This window comes from Octopus bimaculoides, chromosome 5 (assembly GCF_001194135.2).
Source record: "Octopus bimaculoides isolate UCB-OBI-ISO-001 chromosome 5, ASM119413v2, whole genome shotgun sequence".
NCBI lineage: Eukaryota > Metazoa > Mollusca > Cephalopoda > Octopoda > Octopodidae > Octopus > Octopus bimaculoides.
Window position 1 is genome coordinate 169,017 of NC_068985.1, and position 20,475 is coordinate 189,491.

At 37.5% G+C, this 20,475-nt stretch overlaps 1 protein-coding gene and 1 long non-coding RNA gene across 3 annotated transcripts in view; one reads left to right on the forward strand and one right to left on the reverse strand.

The window, feature by feature from the left end:
* Positions 1-221: 221 nt before the first annotated feature.
* The window catches only part of LOC106868193 (uncharacterized), a 363,847-nt gene continuing 343,593 nt past the window's right edge, over positions 222-20,475 (reverse strand). The window contains exons 5-7 of the mRNA XM_052968116.1: positions 13,926-14,099; positions 10,472-10,647; positions 222-1,102 (exon numbers count right to left, since the gene is read on the reverse strand). Coding sequence (XP_052824076.1) covers positions 833-1,102; positions 10,472-10,647; positions 13,926-14,099 — 620 coding nt within the window. The 3' untranslated portion in view covers positions 222-832. The remainder of the gene's footprint in view (positions 1,103-10,471; positions 10,648-13,925; positions 14,100-20,475) is intronic.
* The window catches only part of LOC128247883 (uncharacterized), a 143,560-nt gene continuing 127,315 nt past the window's right edge, over positions 4,231-20,475 (forward strand). For both annotated transcript variants that reach the window (XR_008264189.1, XR_008264188.1), the window contains exon 1: positions 4,231-4,369. This is a non-coding gene — a long non-coding RNA (uncharacterized LOC128247883). The remainder of the gene's footprint in view (positions 4,370-20,475) is intronic.

Here is a 20,475-nt window from a genome sequence, read left to right on the forward strand (position 1 = left end):
GCAATAATCCTCCTCTATTCACTGATTTCTTCCTTCTCCCTAATCAATACACACCACCACCGAGAGTGAAAAAATATGTTAAATGAAAATAATGGCAACAACAGTTCATTTTTTTTCTTTGATCTGAGCTTGTTATTTGTTGTGCATTCTTTCTCATGGAATTTTGCTTCCATGTTTTATGACACCGTTAAAAATTATTACCAAATAATAATAATAATATCTAATGAATAAATAACTTTATTTACCCAGTTTCAATGATCCCTTATAGTGAATGAGTGTCTGTGTGCCTGCTTATGTTTGCATGCGTGTACATGGAAGTGAGTAGCTGATGCATATAGAAATTTATAGACATGGTTTTATGTTCAGTGGCTTCAAATATTTCCTGCATCTTCCTCTTTGTTTTCTTTCTAATTAAAAAATATTGTTTTCCTTTTTTTAAAAGTTTTTCATTCAAAATTTCCATACCTATATTCTTCATGCATGTGTGCGTGCATGTGTATGTACATACGTGAGTGTATGTATAGTGAGAGAAAGAGAGAGAGACTGGTTTCCATCTGTAACTCTAAATACATCTCATATCTTATTAATGCTACACTGTTCCTAAGTCAACTTGTCAAGTACTATAACAGAAAAAAAAAAATAAATATTAAAAATATAATTAAAAAACACTTCTTTGTGTGCCAACTTTTCCAATAACAAATTTATCCTAGATTGTCACTTTCTTTTTTTTTTTTTTAAATATTTTTTTTTCTTCAATTGAACTGTCTCCATTAAACAAAAATTAAGGAGTTGTTTCGATTTTATTGAAATATATTTCTTTTAATCTTTAGATTCAAAGTAAGCCAATGGAGATTATAAGAATAAAAATAAGAGTTAGAGATGGTGCTCTTGGAGGATTTGCAGTTCCTGTATAATAGGTATGTGGATAAATCTTTATCTGTACTATGGTGGTTGTAGTCTTTGAGCAAGGTTGTGGGGTATGTATTGGACGTTTTTTACATAACTGTTCTGATGGAGGCCGAAGCCAAATATGAATTCCATTGATTTGGAAATTTTTATTCAACATACATGCTGGTAAATAATCTTTCTGAAGTCCAGTGAACTGCAAAAACAAATAAAAAGAAAACAAATAAATAACAAGCATATATCAATATTTGAAAAATATCTATGCATATCAAACAAAATCCTGCCAAAAATGATCTGCCATTCAAACCAAAAAGAATGAAGCTGTTCCATTTCTTTTATGGTTTTACCTCTTTTCTTGGTGATTACAATGCTCTTATCCCTGGAACAGTATTTTGGATATGAGCTAAAATCCATTCCTTGTCATGAATAGTTGTAAATACCATTGTCCATTGAGCCATAAGCATGAGCGATTGCTACCATCTTTTCACCTTTTCATAGTGTTTGATTATTGCCATTTTATCATCCAAAGGAACTGTATTACACTGAAGGTCACCAGGATTATATTTAGAAGTAGGGCCTTTTGTGAGGGCATGGTGGTTTAAGAAAAGCACAAATTTATACACAGTAAACATAAATGCATGCTTGAATTTCCTGGTACACACTACAATGCTACCTTACAGTGGAAGGCTAGAACTATTGCTCCTGTTAACCATGTAAATAGTCTAAACTTTGTAATATGTATATTTTAAAAAATTATTAGCTTTTATCTGCTTTTATCAATAATCTGCTCATATTTTCATATGTATTTTATTTGATTTTCCACTCCAATACTGGTTTTTAAAAGAAAATTTTTTTATTCTTTTAAATACGTTTGCTGACATGAACAGAACACATCAGATAAATTGACTTAAGTTGAGGTGTATTTTTTTCCATTGATTTCTTTAAAAGCAGATAGTGTACATCACCTGACAGCAGGGTCACCAGTTCAATGATCTCCGGTTACTATGTTTACATATCGTAGCCATTTGTGAGACAAAAATTTTGAAACTGAAATTACTCACCCTGCTTCTGAACAATTACGAGGGTGTATTCATTTATCTTGATATGAGTGACATGGAGTATTCATCATCATCATTATGCATTCGTTTTCCATGAAGGTATGGGTTGGACAGTTAGACGGTAGTTGGCCGGTGGAAGAGCTGTCCAGGCTCCACTTGTCTGTTCTGGCATGGTTTCTATGGCCGGATGATGTCCTTCCTAACGCCAACCACTTTACAGCGTTTACTGGGTGCATTTTACAGCGCACCAGCACAGGGGTTTTGTACTTGGCTCTGAACAAGTGCTTTTCTGCTTGGCACTGGTACAGGTGCTTTCTATGTGACACTGGCATGGGTGCTTTCATGTGATGCCAACACCTGTGAACCCTAAGGACAAGGATCACTTGGCTGATAGAGGGATGTGCCTGTATGTTTAGATGGACAAGATTTTACTTTGCTTGATGTGTCTTCCCAAGCACAGCAAAGCTCCAGAAACCTTGTCATCTCCTCAGCATCTGAAGATCCTTTCTCACCACTTCATCCCATTTGTCTATTTTCCTACTTACTAGGACTTTGGTCCTTGCTCCATCAACTCTAAGGCCCTTAGCTTCTAGACCTTGCTTCCACACTTGAAATTTCTCTAACTTTGGTAGCAATTCAGTTATAAGAACATGGTCATCAGCATAGAGGAGCTCCCAAGGGCAGCTAGTTTTAAATTCTTGTTATGGCCTGGAGGACTATCATAAACAAGAGGGGGCTGAGAACCAATCCTCAGTGTACTCGTACACTAAATTCCTTGCTATACTCATTGCCGACTTGCACCTTACTGACAGCATCCCTGTACAACTCTCACCAACCACTCATCTCTCCCAGCTTCCACATTGCCCATCAAATAAGGGTGCAGGGGAAGTTGTCAAAGGCTTTTTTCATGTCAACAAAAGCCAAATGCTGAGTTTTATTTTGGCTAAATAGTTCTCCTGTACTTGCCTTACCTGGAAGATAGCATCAATAGTGCTATCTTCTACCAGGCACAAAACCAAACTGCATCTCATCTAGACTAACTCTCTGCCTAATTAATTGAGCTATGACCCTTCATCACCTGGTCAAGCAATTTGATACCTCTGTAATTATTTCTTAAAATCTGGGCCTGGAAACAAATATGATCTTTTCAGATCTTGGTGGTTAAAAAGGAGCGCATTCAAACTCAACATCCAGTGCAGAAAGCCCAGCTGCTACATGTAACAGTAAAAGCCAGTAAAAAGGTTTTCTGTTCAGACGGCTTAGAAAAATAAAATCAACAACAGTGGCACCCAGTGAAAGGAGTTGCTGGTCCCAAGGCAGCTCCCTGGTACGAGACCTTGTCGGGTAAAAACCAGGAAGTGTTTAAGAATAAGTCACTCTACCAAGATAACCAAGAGATATATAAACTCCCTCTCCCAGCCAGAACCAGCAGAGAGAAATTAGAGTCACACTTAAATCGACCAACAATAAAGGAAAGAACAACCAGGAAGAACCCTATCACAACAATGCTGCCCTCTCGATGAGAATAAGACAGAGGATGTCCAGCAATCAATAGTCAAGAAGTACTGTAAAGAGAAGCAAGTTCCATTTGAGATTCTCTGCGAAATGTCCTGGACTTTCATCATAATATCACTTTTGTTTATATACCTCCTAACACCACTTCTTTACTGCAACCTATGGGACCTGGCTAGCATTTCTAAGTGTTACTTCCAAAGGCAGGATGTACTCAGGCAGGATGTAATAGCAACTGAAACGGAGGAAGGCACCACACTCTATGATTTTTGGAAGACATAATATTTGTAAGGCTATTCTTAGTATCAACTCAACATGGAAGAATGTATCAGAAATGTTTATGAATGCCATTTGGAAGAAACTGTGCATCGAATTTGAGGACAATTTCAAAAGCTTTGACGGTTCAGATGCAAATAGAGGAGAACCTTGTTGAAAGAACTAAAAATGGATTTGGAGGAAGAAGATTTCAATGCATTAAATGATGCTGTCATACAACCACTCACAAATGAAGAGTTAATGGATCTTCATGAACAGAAACCATGAGAAGAGCAGCAACCAGAATGAGAACAAAAACATTTCATCACTAAAATGCAGCAAGCTTTTATGTATATTAAGAAATTACTAGCCATTTTCGAGGGGTTGCATCCTGATCCTGAATGCTTGGCTAAAGTTATGGGGGCTCTTCACACCACTTATGCTCCTTATTGGGTTATCCTAGATGATAAAAGTAAAACTATTTCACTATTCCAGACAAGTTTTTGCTGCACATTGAAAGTTGACTGAATTGGAAACCTCTGATGGCCAACCTGTTCCTTTGACATCAATGCTGTAATCCATGCTTCTCCTCCAACCTCCTTTTCTGACCACTCAAGCACATTGAAAGCAGCAATCAGGTAAATGATTCTATATTTTTAAAATTCTTTGGTTCTTTTATTATTTCTTGACATTCACAATTTTTTTTATTTGTATTTAAATGTTTAAAATACAATATTTTATACCAGCTTGAAGTCTTTTTTTAATGAATTTCGATGACTTTTTTACATGATTTTTTCCTGTCATGTTTTTGAGTTAAGTCATATTTTGGAAGCAAACACTGACATAAGTTGAGGTACACCTGTACACATTTATTTGCTTAAAATATCAGGTGAAATTTGTTGAGGTAGTCTATCCTTCTTGTTGCCATCAAGTTAATGTTTACAAGCAAGTTAATATTTCCACATGGCCAGACATGTTTTTACAGGCTAGAAATGAATGACATTGCCTGTAGGATGATGATGATGCATGCTTGCAATAAGTGCATGATATCAAGACAGGGTATAGACAAACGCATGCATGCACACACACACACAAACACACACACATATCTATATAAACCCATGTATACATAGACACACAATGGCCCTCTTTCAGTTTCTTTCCACTAAGTCCATTCAATAGGTTTTGGTCAGTACAAAGCTACAAGTGGAAGAAACATGCCCAAGATATCATGTGGTCGGCTTGAACATGAGACTACATAACTTTACCATACATCAGATACATACATAAACATACATGCATGCTTATGTATGTATTAGATCATCAAGTATGACACTTGTAGAAAAGAAAGGAAAGTTTGTGCTTTATAAATACAAGGAATAGTTTTATTCATCGAAGTATGCACCCATATTATCAATACACTTTTGCCATTTCAGCAGTAGCTTGTCCAGCCTGGAACTGTAAAAGCCTGGCAACAAAATCTTGGAAGGCCTGTTTCACAGCGTCATCGAAATTAAATTTTTTCCTATCAAAAAGTTATCCAAATTCTGGAAGAAGTGGTTGTCAGTAGGGGCAAGATCAGGTGAATATGATGGATGAAGGAGAACTTCCAGCTCCTGTACTTTTGCCAATGTCATTTTTGTGATGTGTAATCTGGCATTGTCTTGCAATAAAATAGGAGTGGATCTGTTGACTAATCTCGGCTGCTTTTTTGTAAGTTTCTGCATCATTTGGTCCAGTTGGCTGCAGTATACTTTGGCCGTGATTGATGAGCCAGGTTTAATGAAATCCTAATGGATCACACCTACACCAGGCCATCAAATACACACCATCAGCTTCTTTTGATTAATTTTGCTGTGTTTTGGTGGTTTGTCTTTGTCCAACCATTGTGCTGAACATTTACGGTTGTTGTATTGGATCCATTTCTCATCACATGTTACAATTCGATTAAAAAATGATTCATTTTTGTGGCGAGAAAGTAGCTTAATGCAGGCTTCCAAACGTTACTGTTTCTGATTTTCATTGAGTTCATGTGGAACCCACTTATCCAACTTTTCCACTTTACCAATTTGAACTAGGTGAGTCAATATTGTTTGCTCGCTAACACCAAACAACAACGATAATTCACGGGCACTTTGAGATGGATCTGACTGAACGGTGCCTTCCAGTTCGTCATTATCCACCTTTGTTTCTGGCTGACCACGCTGCTCATCTGTGAAGTCAAAGTTACCAGAATGAAATTTTGCAAACCAATTTGATACTGTCTGCTGTATAATAACGTTAGAATGAAATACTCCTTTAACATTCCAAGCAGTCTGTGATGCTGTATTTCCAAGAAAGAACTCATATTTCAAAACTGTACGAATTTCCAACTTATCCATCTCTAAACAAAAATAGCAAAAAATGATTTTTAAATACTTTATAAAGTACAAAATGAGTTAGAACAAAGAAATAGATGTGTCAGCTTTCTAACAAAAAATAAAGATTATCAAAATATAAGAATGGTGCAAAATGAGCAGCTGTCAAAGTTTACCATCTACCTTACTACAAATTTCATACTTGGTGACCTAATATATATGTATATATGGAGATAAATGTTATATATCATATATTAACATTGGTTATGAATATACTGATGTATACCTGAATAAATACCTAATGAAACAGACATATCATTAGTCTGTTTATCTATCAATTTTTCTACGCGCACTTGTGCATATGCAGACACAGACACAAGTATAAACGTTTGTTTATGTGTGTAATATATATTTGTATCATCATCATTTAATGTCTGTTGCCCATGCTGGCATGGGTTGTACGGTTTGACCAGGGCTGGCAAGTTGGAAGGCTGCACCAGATTCCAGACTAATTTGGCATGGTTTTTACTGCTGGATGCCCTTCTTAATGCCAACCACTCTGAGAGTGTTTTACATGCCAGCAGCATGGGTGGCATCTTCGTGACACCGGTGTCTGCCACAACTGCAATTTTACTTGGTTTGATTAGTCTTCTTTTCAAGCATGACACAATGCCAAAGATATTGGTCATTGTCTCCCAACACTTGAAAGGGGCTTTTCACGTGCCACTACCATCAGTCATGTTGCCTCTATGAGGCCCAATGCTCGAAATGTGCTTTTTACATTCCACTGGCACAGGTGCCAATTTTGTGACACCAGCATCAGCAATGACGGTTTCACTTGGCTTGATGGGTTTTCTCAGGCACACCATATTGCCAAAGGCCTCAGTCACTAGTCATTGCCTCCATGAGGCCCAAAGTTCGAAGATCATACTTCACCACCCCGTCCCATGTCTTCCTCTGAGTGTGTATATATATATATATATCTATATATATCTATATATTTTTATATGTATATTTGTATCGTCATTTAATGTCCATGTTCCATGCTGGCATGTGTTGGATGTTTTGATAAGACTCCGATGTGTCTAAGGACTGTATATATGTCTGTGTGTTATATTACAGCAGAAGTAGTATTAGTTTAAAACAGTGATCTGTGTATCACACTAAATGCAGATAAAACACAGAAAACCAAATTAACTGCAGTATTTGTCCTGAGAAAACAGGCCAACAAAGTTTTTTTCTTTGCTGTCAAGAACTTTGAACCTGAATTAGGGTTTTGACTCAGAATCTGAATATAACATCTGTTTACTACCATCACATCAAGATTTTAAGATCCTGGACCCAAAGAATTTCATTGTTTTTTTTTTTGTTTTCAATAAAATAGCTTATGAGGAACAAAGCATAACATAAGGCAACTGTAGGAAAAACATTTAGCTAAGAATAAACGTCTGTATTTGGTTTTTCTTGACTTGAAGAAAGCCGCTGACTAGGTCCCCCATGCCCTCATCTGGTAGATAATGCAGAAGAGGAATTCATGATTGACTTCCTTTGGGTACATATCTATGTTGATGTCTTTGTTCTTGTTGGTGAATCACTGAGTTAGAGAGGAAATTTCTGTTTCTGGAAGCAAGATCTGGAATCCGAATAAGGAAAACAGACAAATCACAAATACCTTCAGGGAGATGGCTCTGCTCAATATGTTGGAAAAGTATTGGTAGAAACTGCATACAGTGTACCCAGTGCAAGCTATGGACACATAGGAAGGGCAGTGGTATCACAGGAAGATTAACAGAGAAAGTAGTCTTTGAGTGTGGCAGATGTGCAGGTAGAATAAATACGAAGAATGTATAGAGAATAGACTTCTTCGAGTGTTTGGCAGAGTTCTTAGAAGTAGTAAATAACTTGTGTTACCTAGATGACCAAGTCAGTAGTGGGGGAGAAAGTTTTGAAATTGTAGTTGCTAGAATTAGAGTTGGCTAGGCAAAGTCCAGAGAGCTACTATCTTTGTTGATAACAAAGGGCCTCTCCCTCAGAGTGAAAGTCAGATTGAATGATGTCTGTATGAACAGCTGGACTACATGATAGTGAAACATGGGCTATGACTAGAGAGGACTTGATAAGGTTTGAAAGAAATGAAGCCAGCATGCTCCGCTGGATGGGTTATGTCGGTGTGAATGTATGACAGTGTATAAATGACTTAAGAGAAAAATAGGTATAAGAGGCGTCAGGTGTTGCATGCAAGAAAAAAGACCACTGGTCATGTGATGAGGACAGCTGCATATAGAAGTGCTAACCTCTAATTGTGGAGGAAACGTGTGGAAGAGGTAGACCCAGGAAGACATGGGATGAAGTGGTGAGAAAGGATTTTCAAATATTGGGGTTGACTAAGGAGATGATGAGTGACTGAGACTTCTGGCCTCTTGTGTTTGAGAGGACATCTCAAGCTAAGTAAAATTGTGGTTGTCCTTGCATACAGGTATGTACCTGCATCCCTCTTCAGCAGAACTGATCCTAATCTTACAGGCTCATGGATGCTGGTGACACATAAAAACCAACCATGCCAGTACCATGTAAAAATCATCCATTCTGGTGTTGCATAAACGCACCCAGTCTACACTCTGTAAAGTGGTTGGTGTTAGGAAGGACATCCAGCCATGGAAGCCATGCTGAAACAGACATGGAGCCTGGGCAGCTTTTCAGCTTGCCAGATGCTGTCAAACTGTTCAACCCATACCAGCATGGGAAATGGATGTTAAATGATGATGATGAATTTACTAAACAAGGAATCACAATAATAACTAAAGAGAATTTTAAGTTATAAATTCCTCAGGATATGAATAATAACTGGAGTACTGCAATCAACTTCCAAAATTGCATCTGTTCTATCTTAATTAATTTCAAAAGATTTTATAAATGAAAATTCAGTACAAAACAAACCACTTTTCTGTTTTGGAGGAATGAAGGTTAAGCAAGGTAATTTCAAAATAAATCATAAATGAATGTTTCAAACATCCTCTTGTATTGATTGAAGATGATACACAAATATTTACTCTGTAAAGAGGATACTCTAGTCTTTAGTCAGCAAACAGTGATAAAGGTTTACACAAATTACATTCAACATCAACAACATATTGAGCAAATTTCTAAAGCAACTCCTTATTCTAATCAATGAAAAAAGGAATAAAGCATTAGCAGAAGACAGTTAGACAAGACAATTAACCATTTCCATAAGGAACCAGGATTTAATGATAGTTGGAAGGAATATACATGTGAACCATCATCAGTGATCATATTCAAACACATTAGCTTTTAAAGAACATATTTTCTACAGACTAAAATTATTGACTTCACTGGAAGATATAATTGCTTGGATAAGCTAAGTCTAGGCAATACCAAAATCTTTGAAAAAGAATGGCACAATTGTATGAATAGTTTCTGTTGAAAAAAGTGTGTATATATATATATATATATATAAGTAGTTAAATTTCATCCTTATATTTAATTTTATGTATGTGCATGTGTATATATATATATATATATATATATATATATATATATATATATATACACACAGGTATGTGTACGTGGGAAAATATATATGTATAATATACAATATGTCGATAGATACGTACGTCTCTGTCTTTACTGATTCTTAAAATAATCCTTGTCTTGCAATCATTATTAATTTAGTATTTTGACACCAGTATTGATGGAAAGGTTTGACCGACTTACTGGAGGATAAAAATATGGTGCCAGACAAGTGACCTACAATTTTTCACATTAGGATGTATATATTTATGTGTACAAGAATCAAAAACTATAATATACAGTAACTGATCAATTCAAGGCAATCAGATGAGATGATGCCATATTCATTAAACAGAAAACAGATTAGAGGGCAAAATGGCACTTGCAATACACTTCCATCCAAATGCTAAAATTAATCATGTCATCTTCATTTAATATGAGGCTGTGAAGTGAGTGTTGTCATAAGATAATGTTTGTAAGAAACCAAGTGTGTGAAATAGTTTTGATTCTCAGTTACAAGTGCTTCCGTCATAGTTTTAATGATATGAATTTTAAAATTTTGCAGTTATCTCTCATTATGAAACAAACATATTAGGCCTGTATAAAGGTTACTCATTTCAAATATCAGAGAACTCTTGGTAATCCTAGAGAATACTCAGGTATTCTCTTTGGTGAAGGCCCAGCAAAACCATAATCAACCTACTATAATCTCTGAAAGAGTTTTAATTTTAAAAAACATATTTATATTAAAAAAAAAAAATATTTATCAAAAATGATGTAAAGCAGTTTGAAGATTTTCTTCTGGAAATGGAATTTGTATTTATATAAAAAGTGAGAAAATATTTGGCCACTTACTGCATACAAATTTGGTGGAAGATAATACCAATCCAGGCCAAATTTATTATTTTTTGGTGGCTTCCCTTGAAACATCCACCCAAAGGCACCCAATTTTCCATCAGTGTATGTGAGAAATACAGGGTATAGTTCTTCACAGTTTAACTTCTTTGAAAGGTTCATGAAATAATGTGTTCCTGCATAAAAAAACGAAAAAAAGAACCATTTTCAAAACATGTCTTCTTGCAAGACTTCAACTGGTGGGAAATACAGAATACAGGAGGGGGTAACAGAACGAAATATTTGGTTCAATTCTGAAATCTTTCTAATTTCGAGTGACGTTAGCCATAGAGAAGATAAGATCCTATGATTTGACTTATAAGGCAAATTTACAAATGTGCCATTTATGACTGAAACACATTTCTCTTATTTGGAATCAAATCTGTTGGAATGAAGTTGATGTTACATTTTCAATGGCTACAGCAACAGACAGAGAAGTTTTTAAAATAGCAAAATAGAAGCAGTGTTACTGTGTGTGTGTGTGTGTGTGTGTGAATCACAATCAAAAATGTAAATTGTAGTTGTGGCCGATGCCAGTGCCATCTGACTGGTTCTCATGCTGGTGGCATGCAATAAGCACCACTCTTGAGTGGGTCGTTGCCAGTGCCACCTGACTGGCTCCCCGTGCCAGTGCCATGTAAAAAGCACCATCTGAACGTAGTCGATGCCAGCCCCCCCCCCCCCCCCCGCTCCTGTGCTGGTAGCACATAAAAGCACTATCTGAATGTGGCTCATACCAGGGCCGCCAGACTGGCTCCTGTGCCGGTGGCACATAAAAAGCACCCTCTACACTCTCAGAGTGGTTGGTATCGGGAAGGGCATCCAGCTGTAGAAACTCCGCCAGATCAGACTGGAGCCTGGTGCAGCCTCCTGGCTTCCCAGACCCCAGTCGAACCGTCCAACCCATGCCAGCATGAAAATGGATGTTAAATGATGATGATATGTATAACATATTTATTCTTAAAACTGAACCATTTCAGAAGATAAATTAATCACTTTTGATATGGCTAGATCCATTTTAGAATTCTTTGTTATTGTCTTTTCATCTTCCTAAATAATAAAGAAAATATAAAAAAGCCTGAAGCTAAATGAAGATTTATTTTACAGACTTATATGCAAGCTGAGTAGATTAACAGGTTTTTATTTCAGGAATATGTAAAGATTATCAAATCATTGCTTTTGGTTTGATAATTAGTCAATATTCTATTTTATTCTGTAATGAATTATTTCTAGCTTTTCTTATTTCAAGAAAACTTTGAAATAAAAGTATTTTCTTGTAATGCACGTATACACACACACACACACACACACACATTTCTAACAATTGATCACTAACTAAATACTCTTAAGTGTCCATTTTAAAATTCAGTCTGTATATGGAGAAGTCCACTGGCAGGATCAGAAGATCAGAAGTTCAGACAAAAGGTTGTCATTTTAAATTCTGATTTCTTTTATTCTTTTACTGCTTCAGGCATTGGACTGGGGCCATGCTGGGGCCATGCTGGGGCACTGCCTTGAAGAACTTTCAGTTGAACAAATCAACCCCAATTCTAATTGTTTTTTTTTTAAGGCCTGGTACTTATTCTATTGGGCTGTTTTTGCTAAGCGGCTAAGTTACAGGGATGTAAACATACCAACACTGGTTGTCAAGCAATGGTGGGGGGACAAACACACATGGCAAGCTTCTTTCAGCTTCTGTCTACCAAATCCACTCACAGGGCTTTGATTAACCCAGGGCTATAGTAGAAGACACTTGCCCAAGGTACCAGGCAATGGGACTGAACCTGGAACCATGTGGTTGGGAAGCAAACTTCTAACCACACAGCCACACCTGCATCTAAGTTCAAATTCTACACAAGTTGGCTTTTCTATTCCTTCTTTTGGAGCTTGTATTAGCTGTGAATTGGTAATCAATTTAATAGTTTGTTTCCAAATTTTATATGAATTTATATCAAAAATTATGATTGCTATTATTAGCATTAAGTAGTGGCAGAATCAGTAATGTGCCAGAATAAATGCTTAAAATATGTAATTTTATTTCTTTATATTCTAAGTTCAAATCTTACTCTTTTCATTCCTGTAAGTTGATCCAACTGACTATTTTTTTTCTCCTGATAAATCACATCCCCAATAAATACGATGTTAAACTCCCTTCCAACTGCTTTTTATTGCGTTCATTATTTAAACCAATATTCCAGCATTATGCAAATCTACAAATTTGAAAAATAAAAGCAAAATAACTTTACTCCCAGCAAGCACAACTTTGGTCACAAGAAGGTTTCTCCAATACATTAAAAATAATAAAACTTCTATAAAGATTATATTTAGACTTCCTGTTTAGGTTTGAAAAAAACCCCAAAAGTATTTTAGAGGATGACTAAATGAAAATTCTTAATCAATCTTAGACTTAATTAGTGTGCTCCAAGTGTTTAGTCAGAGATTTGCTTCTCAACCATGCGGTTTTGAGTTGAGTTCCACTGCATGGCACCTTGGGTAAGTGTCTTCTGTTAGAGTTCAGGATTGACCAAAACCTTGTGAGTGGATTTGGTAGACACAAACTGAAAGAAGCCCTGTGTGTGTGCATGTTTCTCATGGCTTGTAAACAATGGCTTCCTGCCACTATCATTGGCTTGCAGTCCGCCACAAAATGATGTCCAAGGAGGATCCTGACATGTCTTCTTGACATGTGTGATCTCTGTAAAACACAAGGCCCCGTAATCAGAGTTGTTTCCAGTCCCTTGCACAAAACATGCCTAGGCTGTTATTTGTTCTTAAGATTATGAGATTATGACCTTACCTAGAAATAAGTGGAGATTTGGCAACTGGAATGATATTCAGCTATAGAAAAACTCTGCCTCAATGTTCTGTTGTCTTGCTCATTCTAGTATGAAGTAGTTAGATGTTAAAATGATGATGATTGTGTTGTAGTTTAATTTCTGGTCTGTAGATTATTTGTAGATAGTCTGCAAGAGCTATGTTAAACGCAGACCAAGATGTCTAGTTATTGATACACTTTAATAGTGTTGGTTAATACCAGTAATTGTATAACAATGACTAAATATATGCAATAAGGCCAATTTTTTCTTCTCCTGAGTAAAATAGGTAGAAAACTAAAGTACATAAAGCTTATCTGGCAAACATATATTATTTCTGATTTGTTGATGAATATAATTACCTAATTGCATGAAATCTTTAATTATGATGAAATAACTTGGTTATGTGTAATATAAGAGTATGTTGGGAGGCACAACTTAGTACAAGGGCCAACCAGTTTGCACCACAACACTAATCAGCTAACGGAAATGTATGTTACATAAGCTTACAAAAAATCAGTTCTGCTTCTTGTGTTTCTTATAATATGTGTGTGTGTGTGTGTGTGTGTATACAGATCAAAGTATGTATATATGTATCTTACCCATTTTTGCAACACATTCTGCTTTTTTCCATTCTTTTGATAATTTTTCCAGCTTCAACGGTATCTCCATGTATTCCTTTTCTGGATCGTTACCCATCTGTATGTACAAGCCTTTATATTCTTTTGCATCTTGAGCACCAGGGTTACAGATAAGTCGAGGGTGTTTAAAATAAGCTGAAATTTAACAAAAAAATTGCATTTAACGATTATTTTTATGGAAGAAAAATGGTATTTCATACTTTTTGAAGTCTGAGATTAGAAGACAATCAAATAGAAATTATTAGAAAATTATGGAAACAAAAATAGTTTGAGGTTTGGCAGAGTTATCTCCCTTAGTTCAGCTGGAGAATTTTATGCATTTAAGGAGCGAAAGGGAAACTTCACTACGAGGACGGTTCTCATACATGCATACATACATATTGTCAAGAGGCGCAATGGCTCAGTGGTTAGGGCAACAGACTCGCAGTCGTAGGATCGAGGTTTCGATTCCCAGACTTGGTCTATTAACATATAAATACTACATAAGTATTTATTGTCTGAAAACCTTCAGTCTTTTTTTTTTTCAGTTTGCACACACACACACACACACACACACACACACACACTTTGTATATTAAACTCAAACTGTTATATTTAATTTGTTTAATCTGCATAATTGCCTCTCTCTCTCCCCGTCTCTCTATATATATGCAGTGTTGAGCACTCATTCTTATTGTACGACATTTATGTATATATATCATCATCATCATCATCCTCATCATCCTTTAGCGTCTGTTGTCCATGCTGGTATGGGTTGGACAGTTTAACTGGAGCTGGCCAGCTGGAAGGCTACACTAGACTCCAGTCTGGTCTGACATGGTTTCTATGGATGGATACCCTTCCTGATGCCAACCATTCCAAGAGTGTAATGGCTGCTTTTACATGCCACCAGCATGACCTCAGTATCTGCGATGACAGTGATTTTGCTTGGCTTGATGGGTCTTCTCCTCAAGCATGACATAATGCCAAGGGTCTCAATCATTGCCTTCATAAGGCCCAACACTCGAAAGGAGCTCAGCCACTTTGCCTCTGTGAGGTCCAATGCTTGAAAGGTGTTCTTTCTGTGCCACAGGCATGGGTGCCAGTTACAGGGAGCTCAACTCCTTTGTCAGTCATTAGGATAGTGCCTCTGGGGCTATTGAGTTGTTTTGACTCTTATTTCTAGCAATGCCGGTGCTAAGTAGTGCCCTTTGTCACTTTAGTGGCATATATGCTTCTGCCTTTAGGTTGTGTCCAACCCATGCCAGCATGGACAACAGACGTTAAATGATGATATATACATATATACATATATATATTTGAAGTAAAGCAACAAAAATTCAATAGGTTATAGCAGTACGTACGTTTCGTACAAGCTCCATTTATTCATGTAGTGAGAACACTACAGAAAATACAATGAAAATGTACTCCTCAGCTGCATAAAGGAATTTCATTTTAGAAAGTCATTTTGAAGATGTTTGCAAAAAACATGCGTAAGAGAAGAAAACACATCTCGACTATGCTGTTGTTTCACAGACGAAACGTACGTACTGCTATAACCTATTGCATTTTTGTTGCTTTGCTTCAAATTTTATTCACCAAATCTCTTGATTTTGTTTTTGGTTTTTATCCTACCAAATTCTGGTGCCTCAAACATTTTAAGTACTACATTTAATCTTTTGATTAAATCTATATATCTATATATATATATATATATATATATATACATACACACACTCTTCTAGGAAGACAACTGTGATGGGGCAGGAGGCATTGGCATACTTTTAGCAGAGAAATGGATAAGTAAGGTGATAAGCAAGGTAGTCAGATTATGTGACAGGGTACTTAAGCTCTGACTAATCTGGTGACCATGCTAGCCAGATCGACTACATTCTCACCAGAAAGTGGATTCATGGCTGCTCATAAATGCAAAGTCCTTCCCCAGTGAAGAGTGTACCCCTCAGCATAGGCTACTCATTAGTGACTTCAAACTGCAGGCACAAAGGATTCCAGGAAGCAAGCTAGTTTGGAAAAGAAAAAATCTGGAAACTTAAGGATCTTTTGAATAGTCAAAGGTTTAGGGATTTCCTAATTGAAGGATTTGATGAGAAGGAGAAGTTACAGACTTGCAATATCGAGGATAACTGGAAGTTCCTATGAGACAACTTATTGAAAGCCACAGACCAAATTTGTGGGTGGTGCAAAGTCCCAACCATTCCGAGAGTTATATGGTGGTGGAGCAATGTAGTTGACAGGGCCATTGGAGCTATATCAGGCAGCTAGAAAGGAAGCTAGGTAGCAGGTATACTTAGCCAGGGGTGAAGCAGAAAGGAAGAAGTTTGCCAATGTTCTGCAGTGTGAGGATCAGCAGCTTGAAGGGTTTCAGTTTGCAAGACAGTGTGCCAGAGGAGATTGTGATGTTGCGGGAGAGAAGTGTGTTCACAGTAAGTGACTCTGCAAAGAAAGAGGCTATGAAAGGCTACTAAATATAGAGAACTCATGGGAAAAGGAGAGGCTGCCTGATGTTGATCTAAGAGAAGGGACCAGCAATCCGAATAGGACAGTAGCGTTGTAGACAAAGCCATGAAGGATATGAAAATGGGGAAAGACCCTGACCCATGAGGAATAATCATTGAGATACTTAAAATATCTGGCAGTGTGGATTATGGTCTAGTTACTCCTATAGTTAATCAGGTGGTGTATGAAAGAGTCATACTCAATGACTGGTATACCAGCATCATAGTCAACTGCTACAAAGGTGAAGGTGATGCTTTAAATAGAAATAATTTTAGAGGCATCAAACTGTTGGATCAGGTGCTAAAGTCATGGAGAGGGTCATAACCCAATTAATTAATGAGAGAGTTAGTCTAGATGAGATGCAGATTGGTTTTGTGCTAGGGAGAAGCACCATTGATGTTATACTTCTGGTAAGGCAGCTGCGGGAGAAGTACCTCGCCAAAGATAAACCTCTATCCTGGGCTTTTGTTGACATGGAGAAAGCCTTTGACAAGGTCCCTTGATCCCTTATCTGGTGGTCAATGAGGAAACTAGGGATATATGAGTGGTTGGTGAGAGTTGTACAAGCCATGTACAGGGACACAATAAGTAAGGAGTGAGTTGGCAATGAGTGTAATGATAAATTCAGGGTACAAGTAGGGGTTTACCAAGGATCATTTAAGATGGGCTGCCCCTGGGAGCTCCTCTATGTTGATGACCTTATTATTATAGCTGAATCACTACTGGAACTAGAGAAGAAATTTCAGGTGTGGAAGCAAGATCTAGAATCGGAAGGTAAAAACCAAAGTATTAGTAAGTAGAAAAGCAGACAAACTACAAATGCCTTGAAGTAGATGGCTCTACTCGACCTGTGAGAAAGGCTTAGGTAGAAATTCCATAAGCTATGGACACGTAAGAGGTGCAGCAATATCAGGGGAAGGTTAACTAGGAAAATAGTTTTTGTGTGTGGAAGGTACAAAAGTACAATAAACACTGAAAATGTACAGAAAATAGACTCCATCAAACGCCAGTAGGGTAAGCTGAAGATAGTTGATAGCTTGTGTTATCTGGGTGACCCAGTCAGTAGTGGAGGTGGATGCTCCAAGAGAGTAGCAGCAAGAATAGGAATAGGCTGGACAAAGTTCAGAGAGCTCCTTACTTCTGCTGACAACAAAAGGGCCTCTCTGTCAGAGTGTAAAGCAGGCTGTATGATGCCTGTGTGTGCACAGGCTATGCTACATGGTAGTGCAGCATAAGTTGTGGCTGCTGAGGTCATGCGTAGGCTTGAAAGAAATGAAACCAGTATGCTTTGCTGGATGTGCAATGTCAGTGTGCATCTACGACAAGATGTAAACATCTGGAGAGAAAAGTTTAGCATAAGAAGCATCAGATGCAAGAGTGATGACTACACTGGTATGGCCTAGTGATGTGTATAGATGAGGACAGCAGTATGAAGAAGTACAGATATCTAACTGTGGAGGGAACCTGTGGAAGGGGTAGACCCAGGAAGACATGGGACGAGGTTGTGAAGCATGATCTGTGAATGTTGGGCCTCAAAGGGGCAATGACTTGCGACCGAGACCTTTGGCAATATGCTGTGCTTGAGAAGACCCATCAAGCCAAGTGAAATCTTAGTCATGGCAGATACTGGTGTCACGTAACTGGCATCTTGGCTGGTGCTACGTAAAAGGTACCCCTTACACACTCAGAGTATTTGGTGTTAGGAAGGGCATCTAGCCATAGAAACTGTGCCAAATCAGACTGGAGTACAGTGCAGCCCCTCAACTTAGCAGCCTTGGTCAAACTGTTCAACTCATGCCAGCATGGACAATGGACGTTAAATGATGATGATGATGATGATATAGATATATATATATATACATACAAGCATGTATATATATATATATATATATATATATATATATGTATGTATGTATCTGTAATATAATATGTGACAATTATTTGGTCGGAGCAGTTGCAGTTTTTTGCCCCGACATCCGAAACTCAGAGTCTTACAGATAAATTCCTCTATTTACATGATATTGAGGTCTCATTCTTTCTTTTGTTGTCTTACCATTACCATTAATATGTATATATATATATATACATGCACACACACTGTATCTCTTGAGCTGATTCCTTCATGATTGCACTGCAACTATAGCTGATTTTCAAAGAATTCTCACGCTGAACCTTGCTAATTAGATCAGGCATGCAGTGACATGTGAGAAGTATATGAAACAGAAATCTAATCAAATACACCAAACGAAACGAAACAGGTGATAAAAAAATATTTAAACACTCCAACAATTTAAAACTATTTCCTTAACCAAAGAATTCTTGTCATAAACACTTGACTATCCAAGGGGTGCAACTCACATTTAAATAGCGAAGAGTTATCACTCTTCCCAAAGCAGCTGCATTCATCCGTAAGCAACATTTTTTTTGTTTTCTTGGAAAATCATAAGCTGCTAATGACCATCTTGAGTTATAACCTAAGACTACTTGAGTAACGAAGTGGTGATTGCTGGAATAAGCTCAATTATATATCTTTCTTGAAACATGAAACTCAAGTTGTCATAAATGTTATAAAATACTGTATACACATATTCATAAGTCTCAAATGTAATGGAATACTTTAATTTGCTCAGCCTAAAAGAAAAAAAAACAGGATGTGTGTGTGTGTGTTGCTAAGCCTACATTTGCTATCATCCATAACATCCTTGACGCACTATAATTTTCTTGATGCTCTTCGCGTATCTCTCTATTTCTCATCTTTCTACTGTCTGTGCTAATGGCACTCTAACTCTTCGTTTGGTCTACGTATAAAAGACTACATCACACTCTCCTCATCACTTCTCCTCTATCTTCTATCATTTGACCTATAAATAACCGATTGTGCCAAACTGTCTCTACCCAATACACAGTAACTTAGTGTTTCAGTACTGACAATAATCCCTCTCTCTTTCTCTCCTCCACTACCTCCCACCCTACCCTGCTTGATTCCACATTTTCTTATCCATATTCTCCTCAACATCCACATTTTACACTGTCCTCCTTCATCTGAGAGTGTAGTGGGTGCTTTTACATGCCACTGGCACGAGGACCAGTCAGGCAGTACTGGCCATGCTCAAATGGTGCTTTTTATGTGCCACTTGCACAGGAGCCAGTCCAGCAGCACAAGCAATGACCTCACTTGAATGTTTTTTCATGTGCCAGTAAGGCGACACTGGTAACAATCACGCTCAAATGGTGCTATTTATGTGCCACTGGCACAGAAGCCAGATTGCTGCTCTGGCAACGATCATGCTTGGATGGTACTGTTATCACTCCACTGGCACAGGTGCCAGTCACCGAATTTGGTTCGATTTCAATTTCACTTGCCTCAACAAGTCTTCGCAAGCAGGGTTTTGTGTCCAATGAAGGAAAGGTACGCATAAGTGGGCTGGCTACACCCCTGGCAAAGGCCACGGGTTATGGTCTCACTTGGCTTGTCGGGTCTTCTCACACACAGCATATTTCCAAAAGTGAGAGTACTATACCAACTTACTGAAGTAGTTATGAAAAGCTATCAAGACCAAATACCCAACAAAACTGACAAAAGGGGCCTTGTTTCTTCAGGACAATGTTCCAGTACAGAAGTCATTGGTTTCAATGTCTGCTGCTGTGCATGTTTGTGGCTTTGATCTCCCTCCCTATTCTCCTAGTTTAGCTCAATCTAACTCTCATCTGTTCCCCAACATGGAAAAACACTGGGCTGGGAACCAGTATCACAGTGATGATGATGTCATATTTGCTGTTGATGACTTTGAGCAATAGGATGAAAGCTTATTAACCAATGGGATCTAAGCACTGCAATACTGATGGAGGAAGTGTATGGACCACAAGGGGAACTATGTTGAAAAATAAACCTCATTTGGTCACATTCTATGAGAATATTTTGGTAAGCCTGCTGGATCTTTTTGTTTTATTACTATTTTGATTTGATGTGTTTTCCTAAATTTGTAGGCTCGTTAACCTTTGGATGTTGCATCAC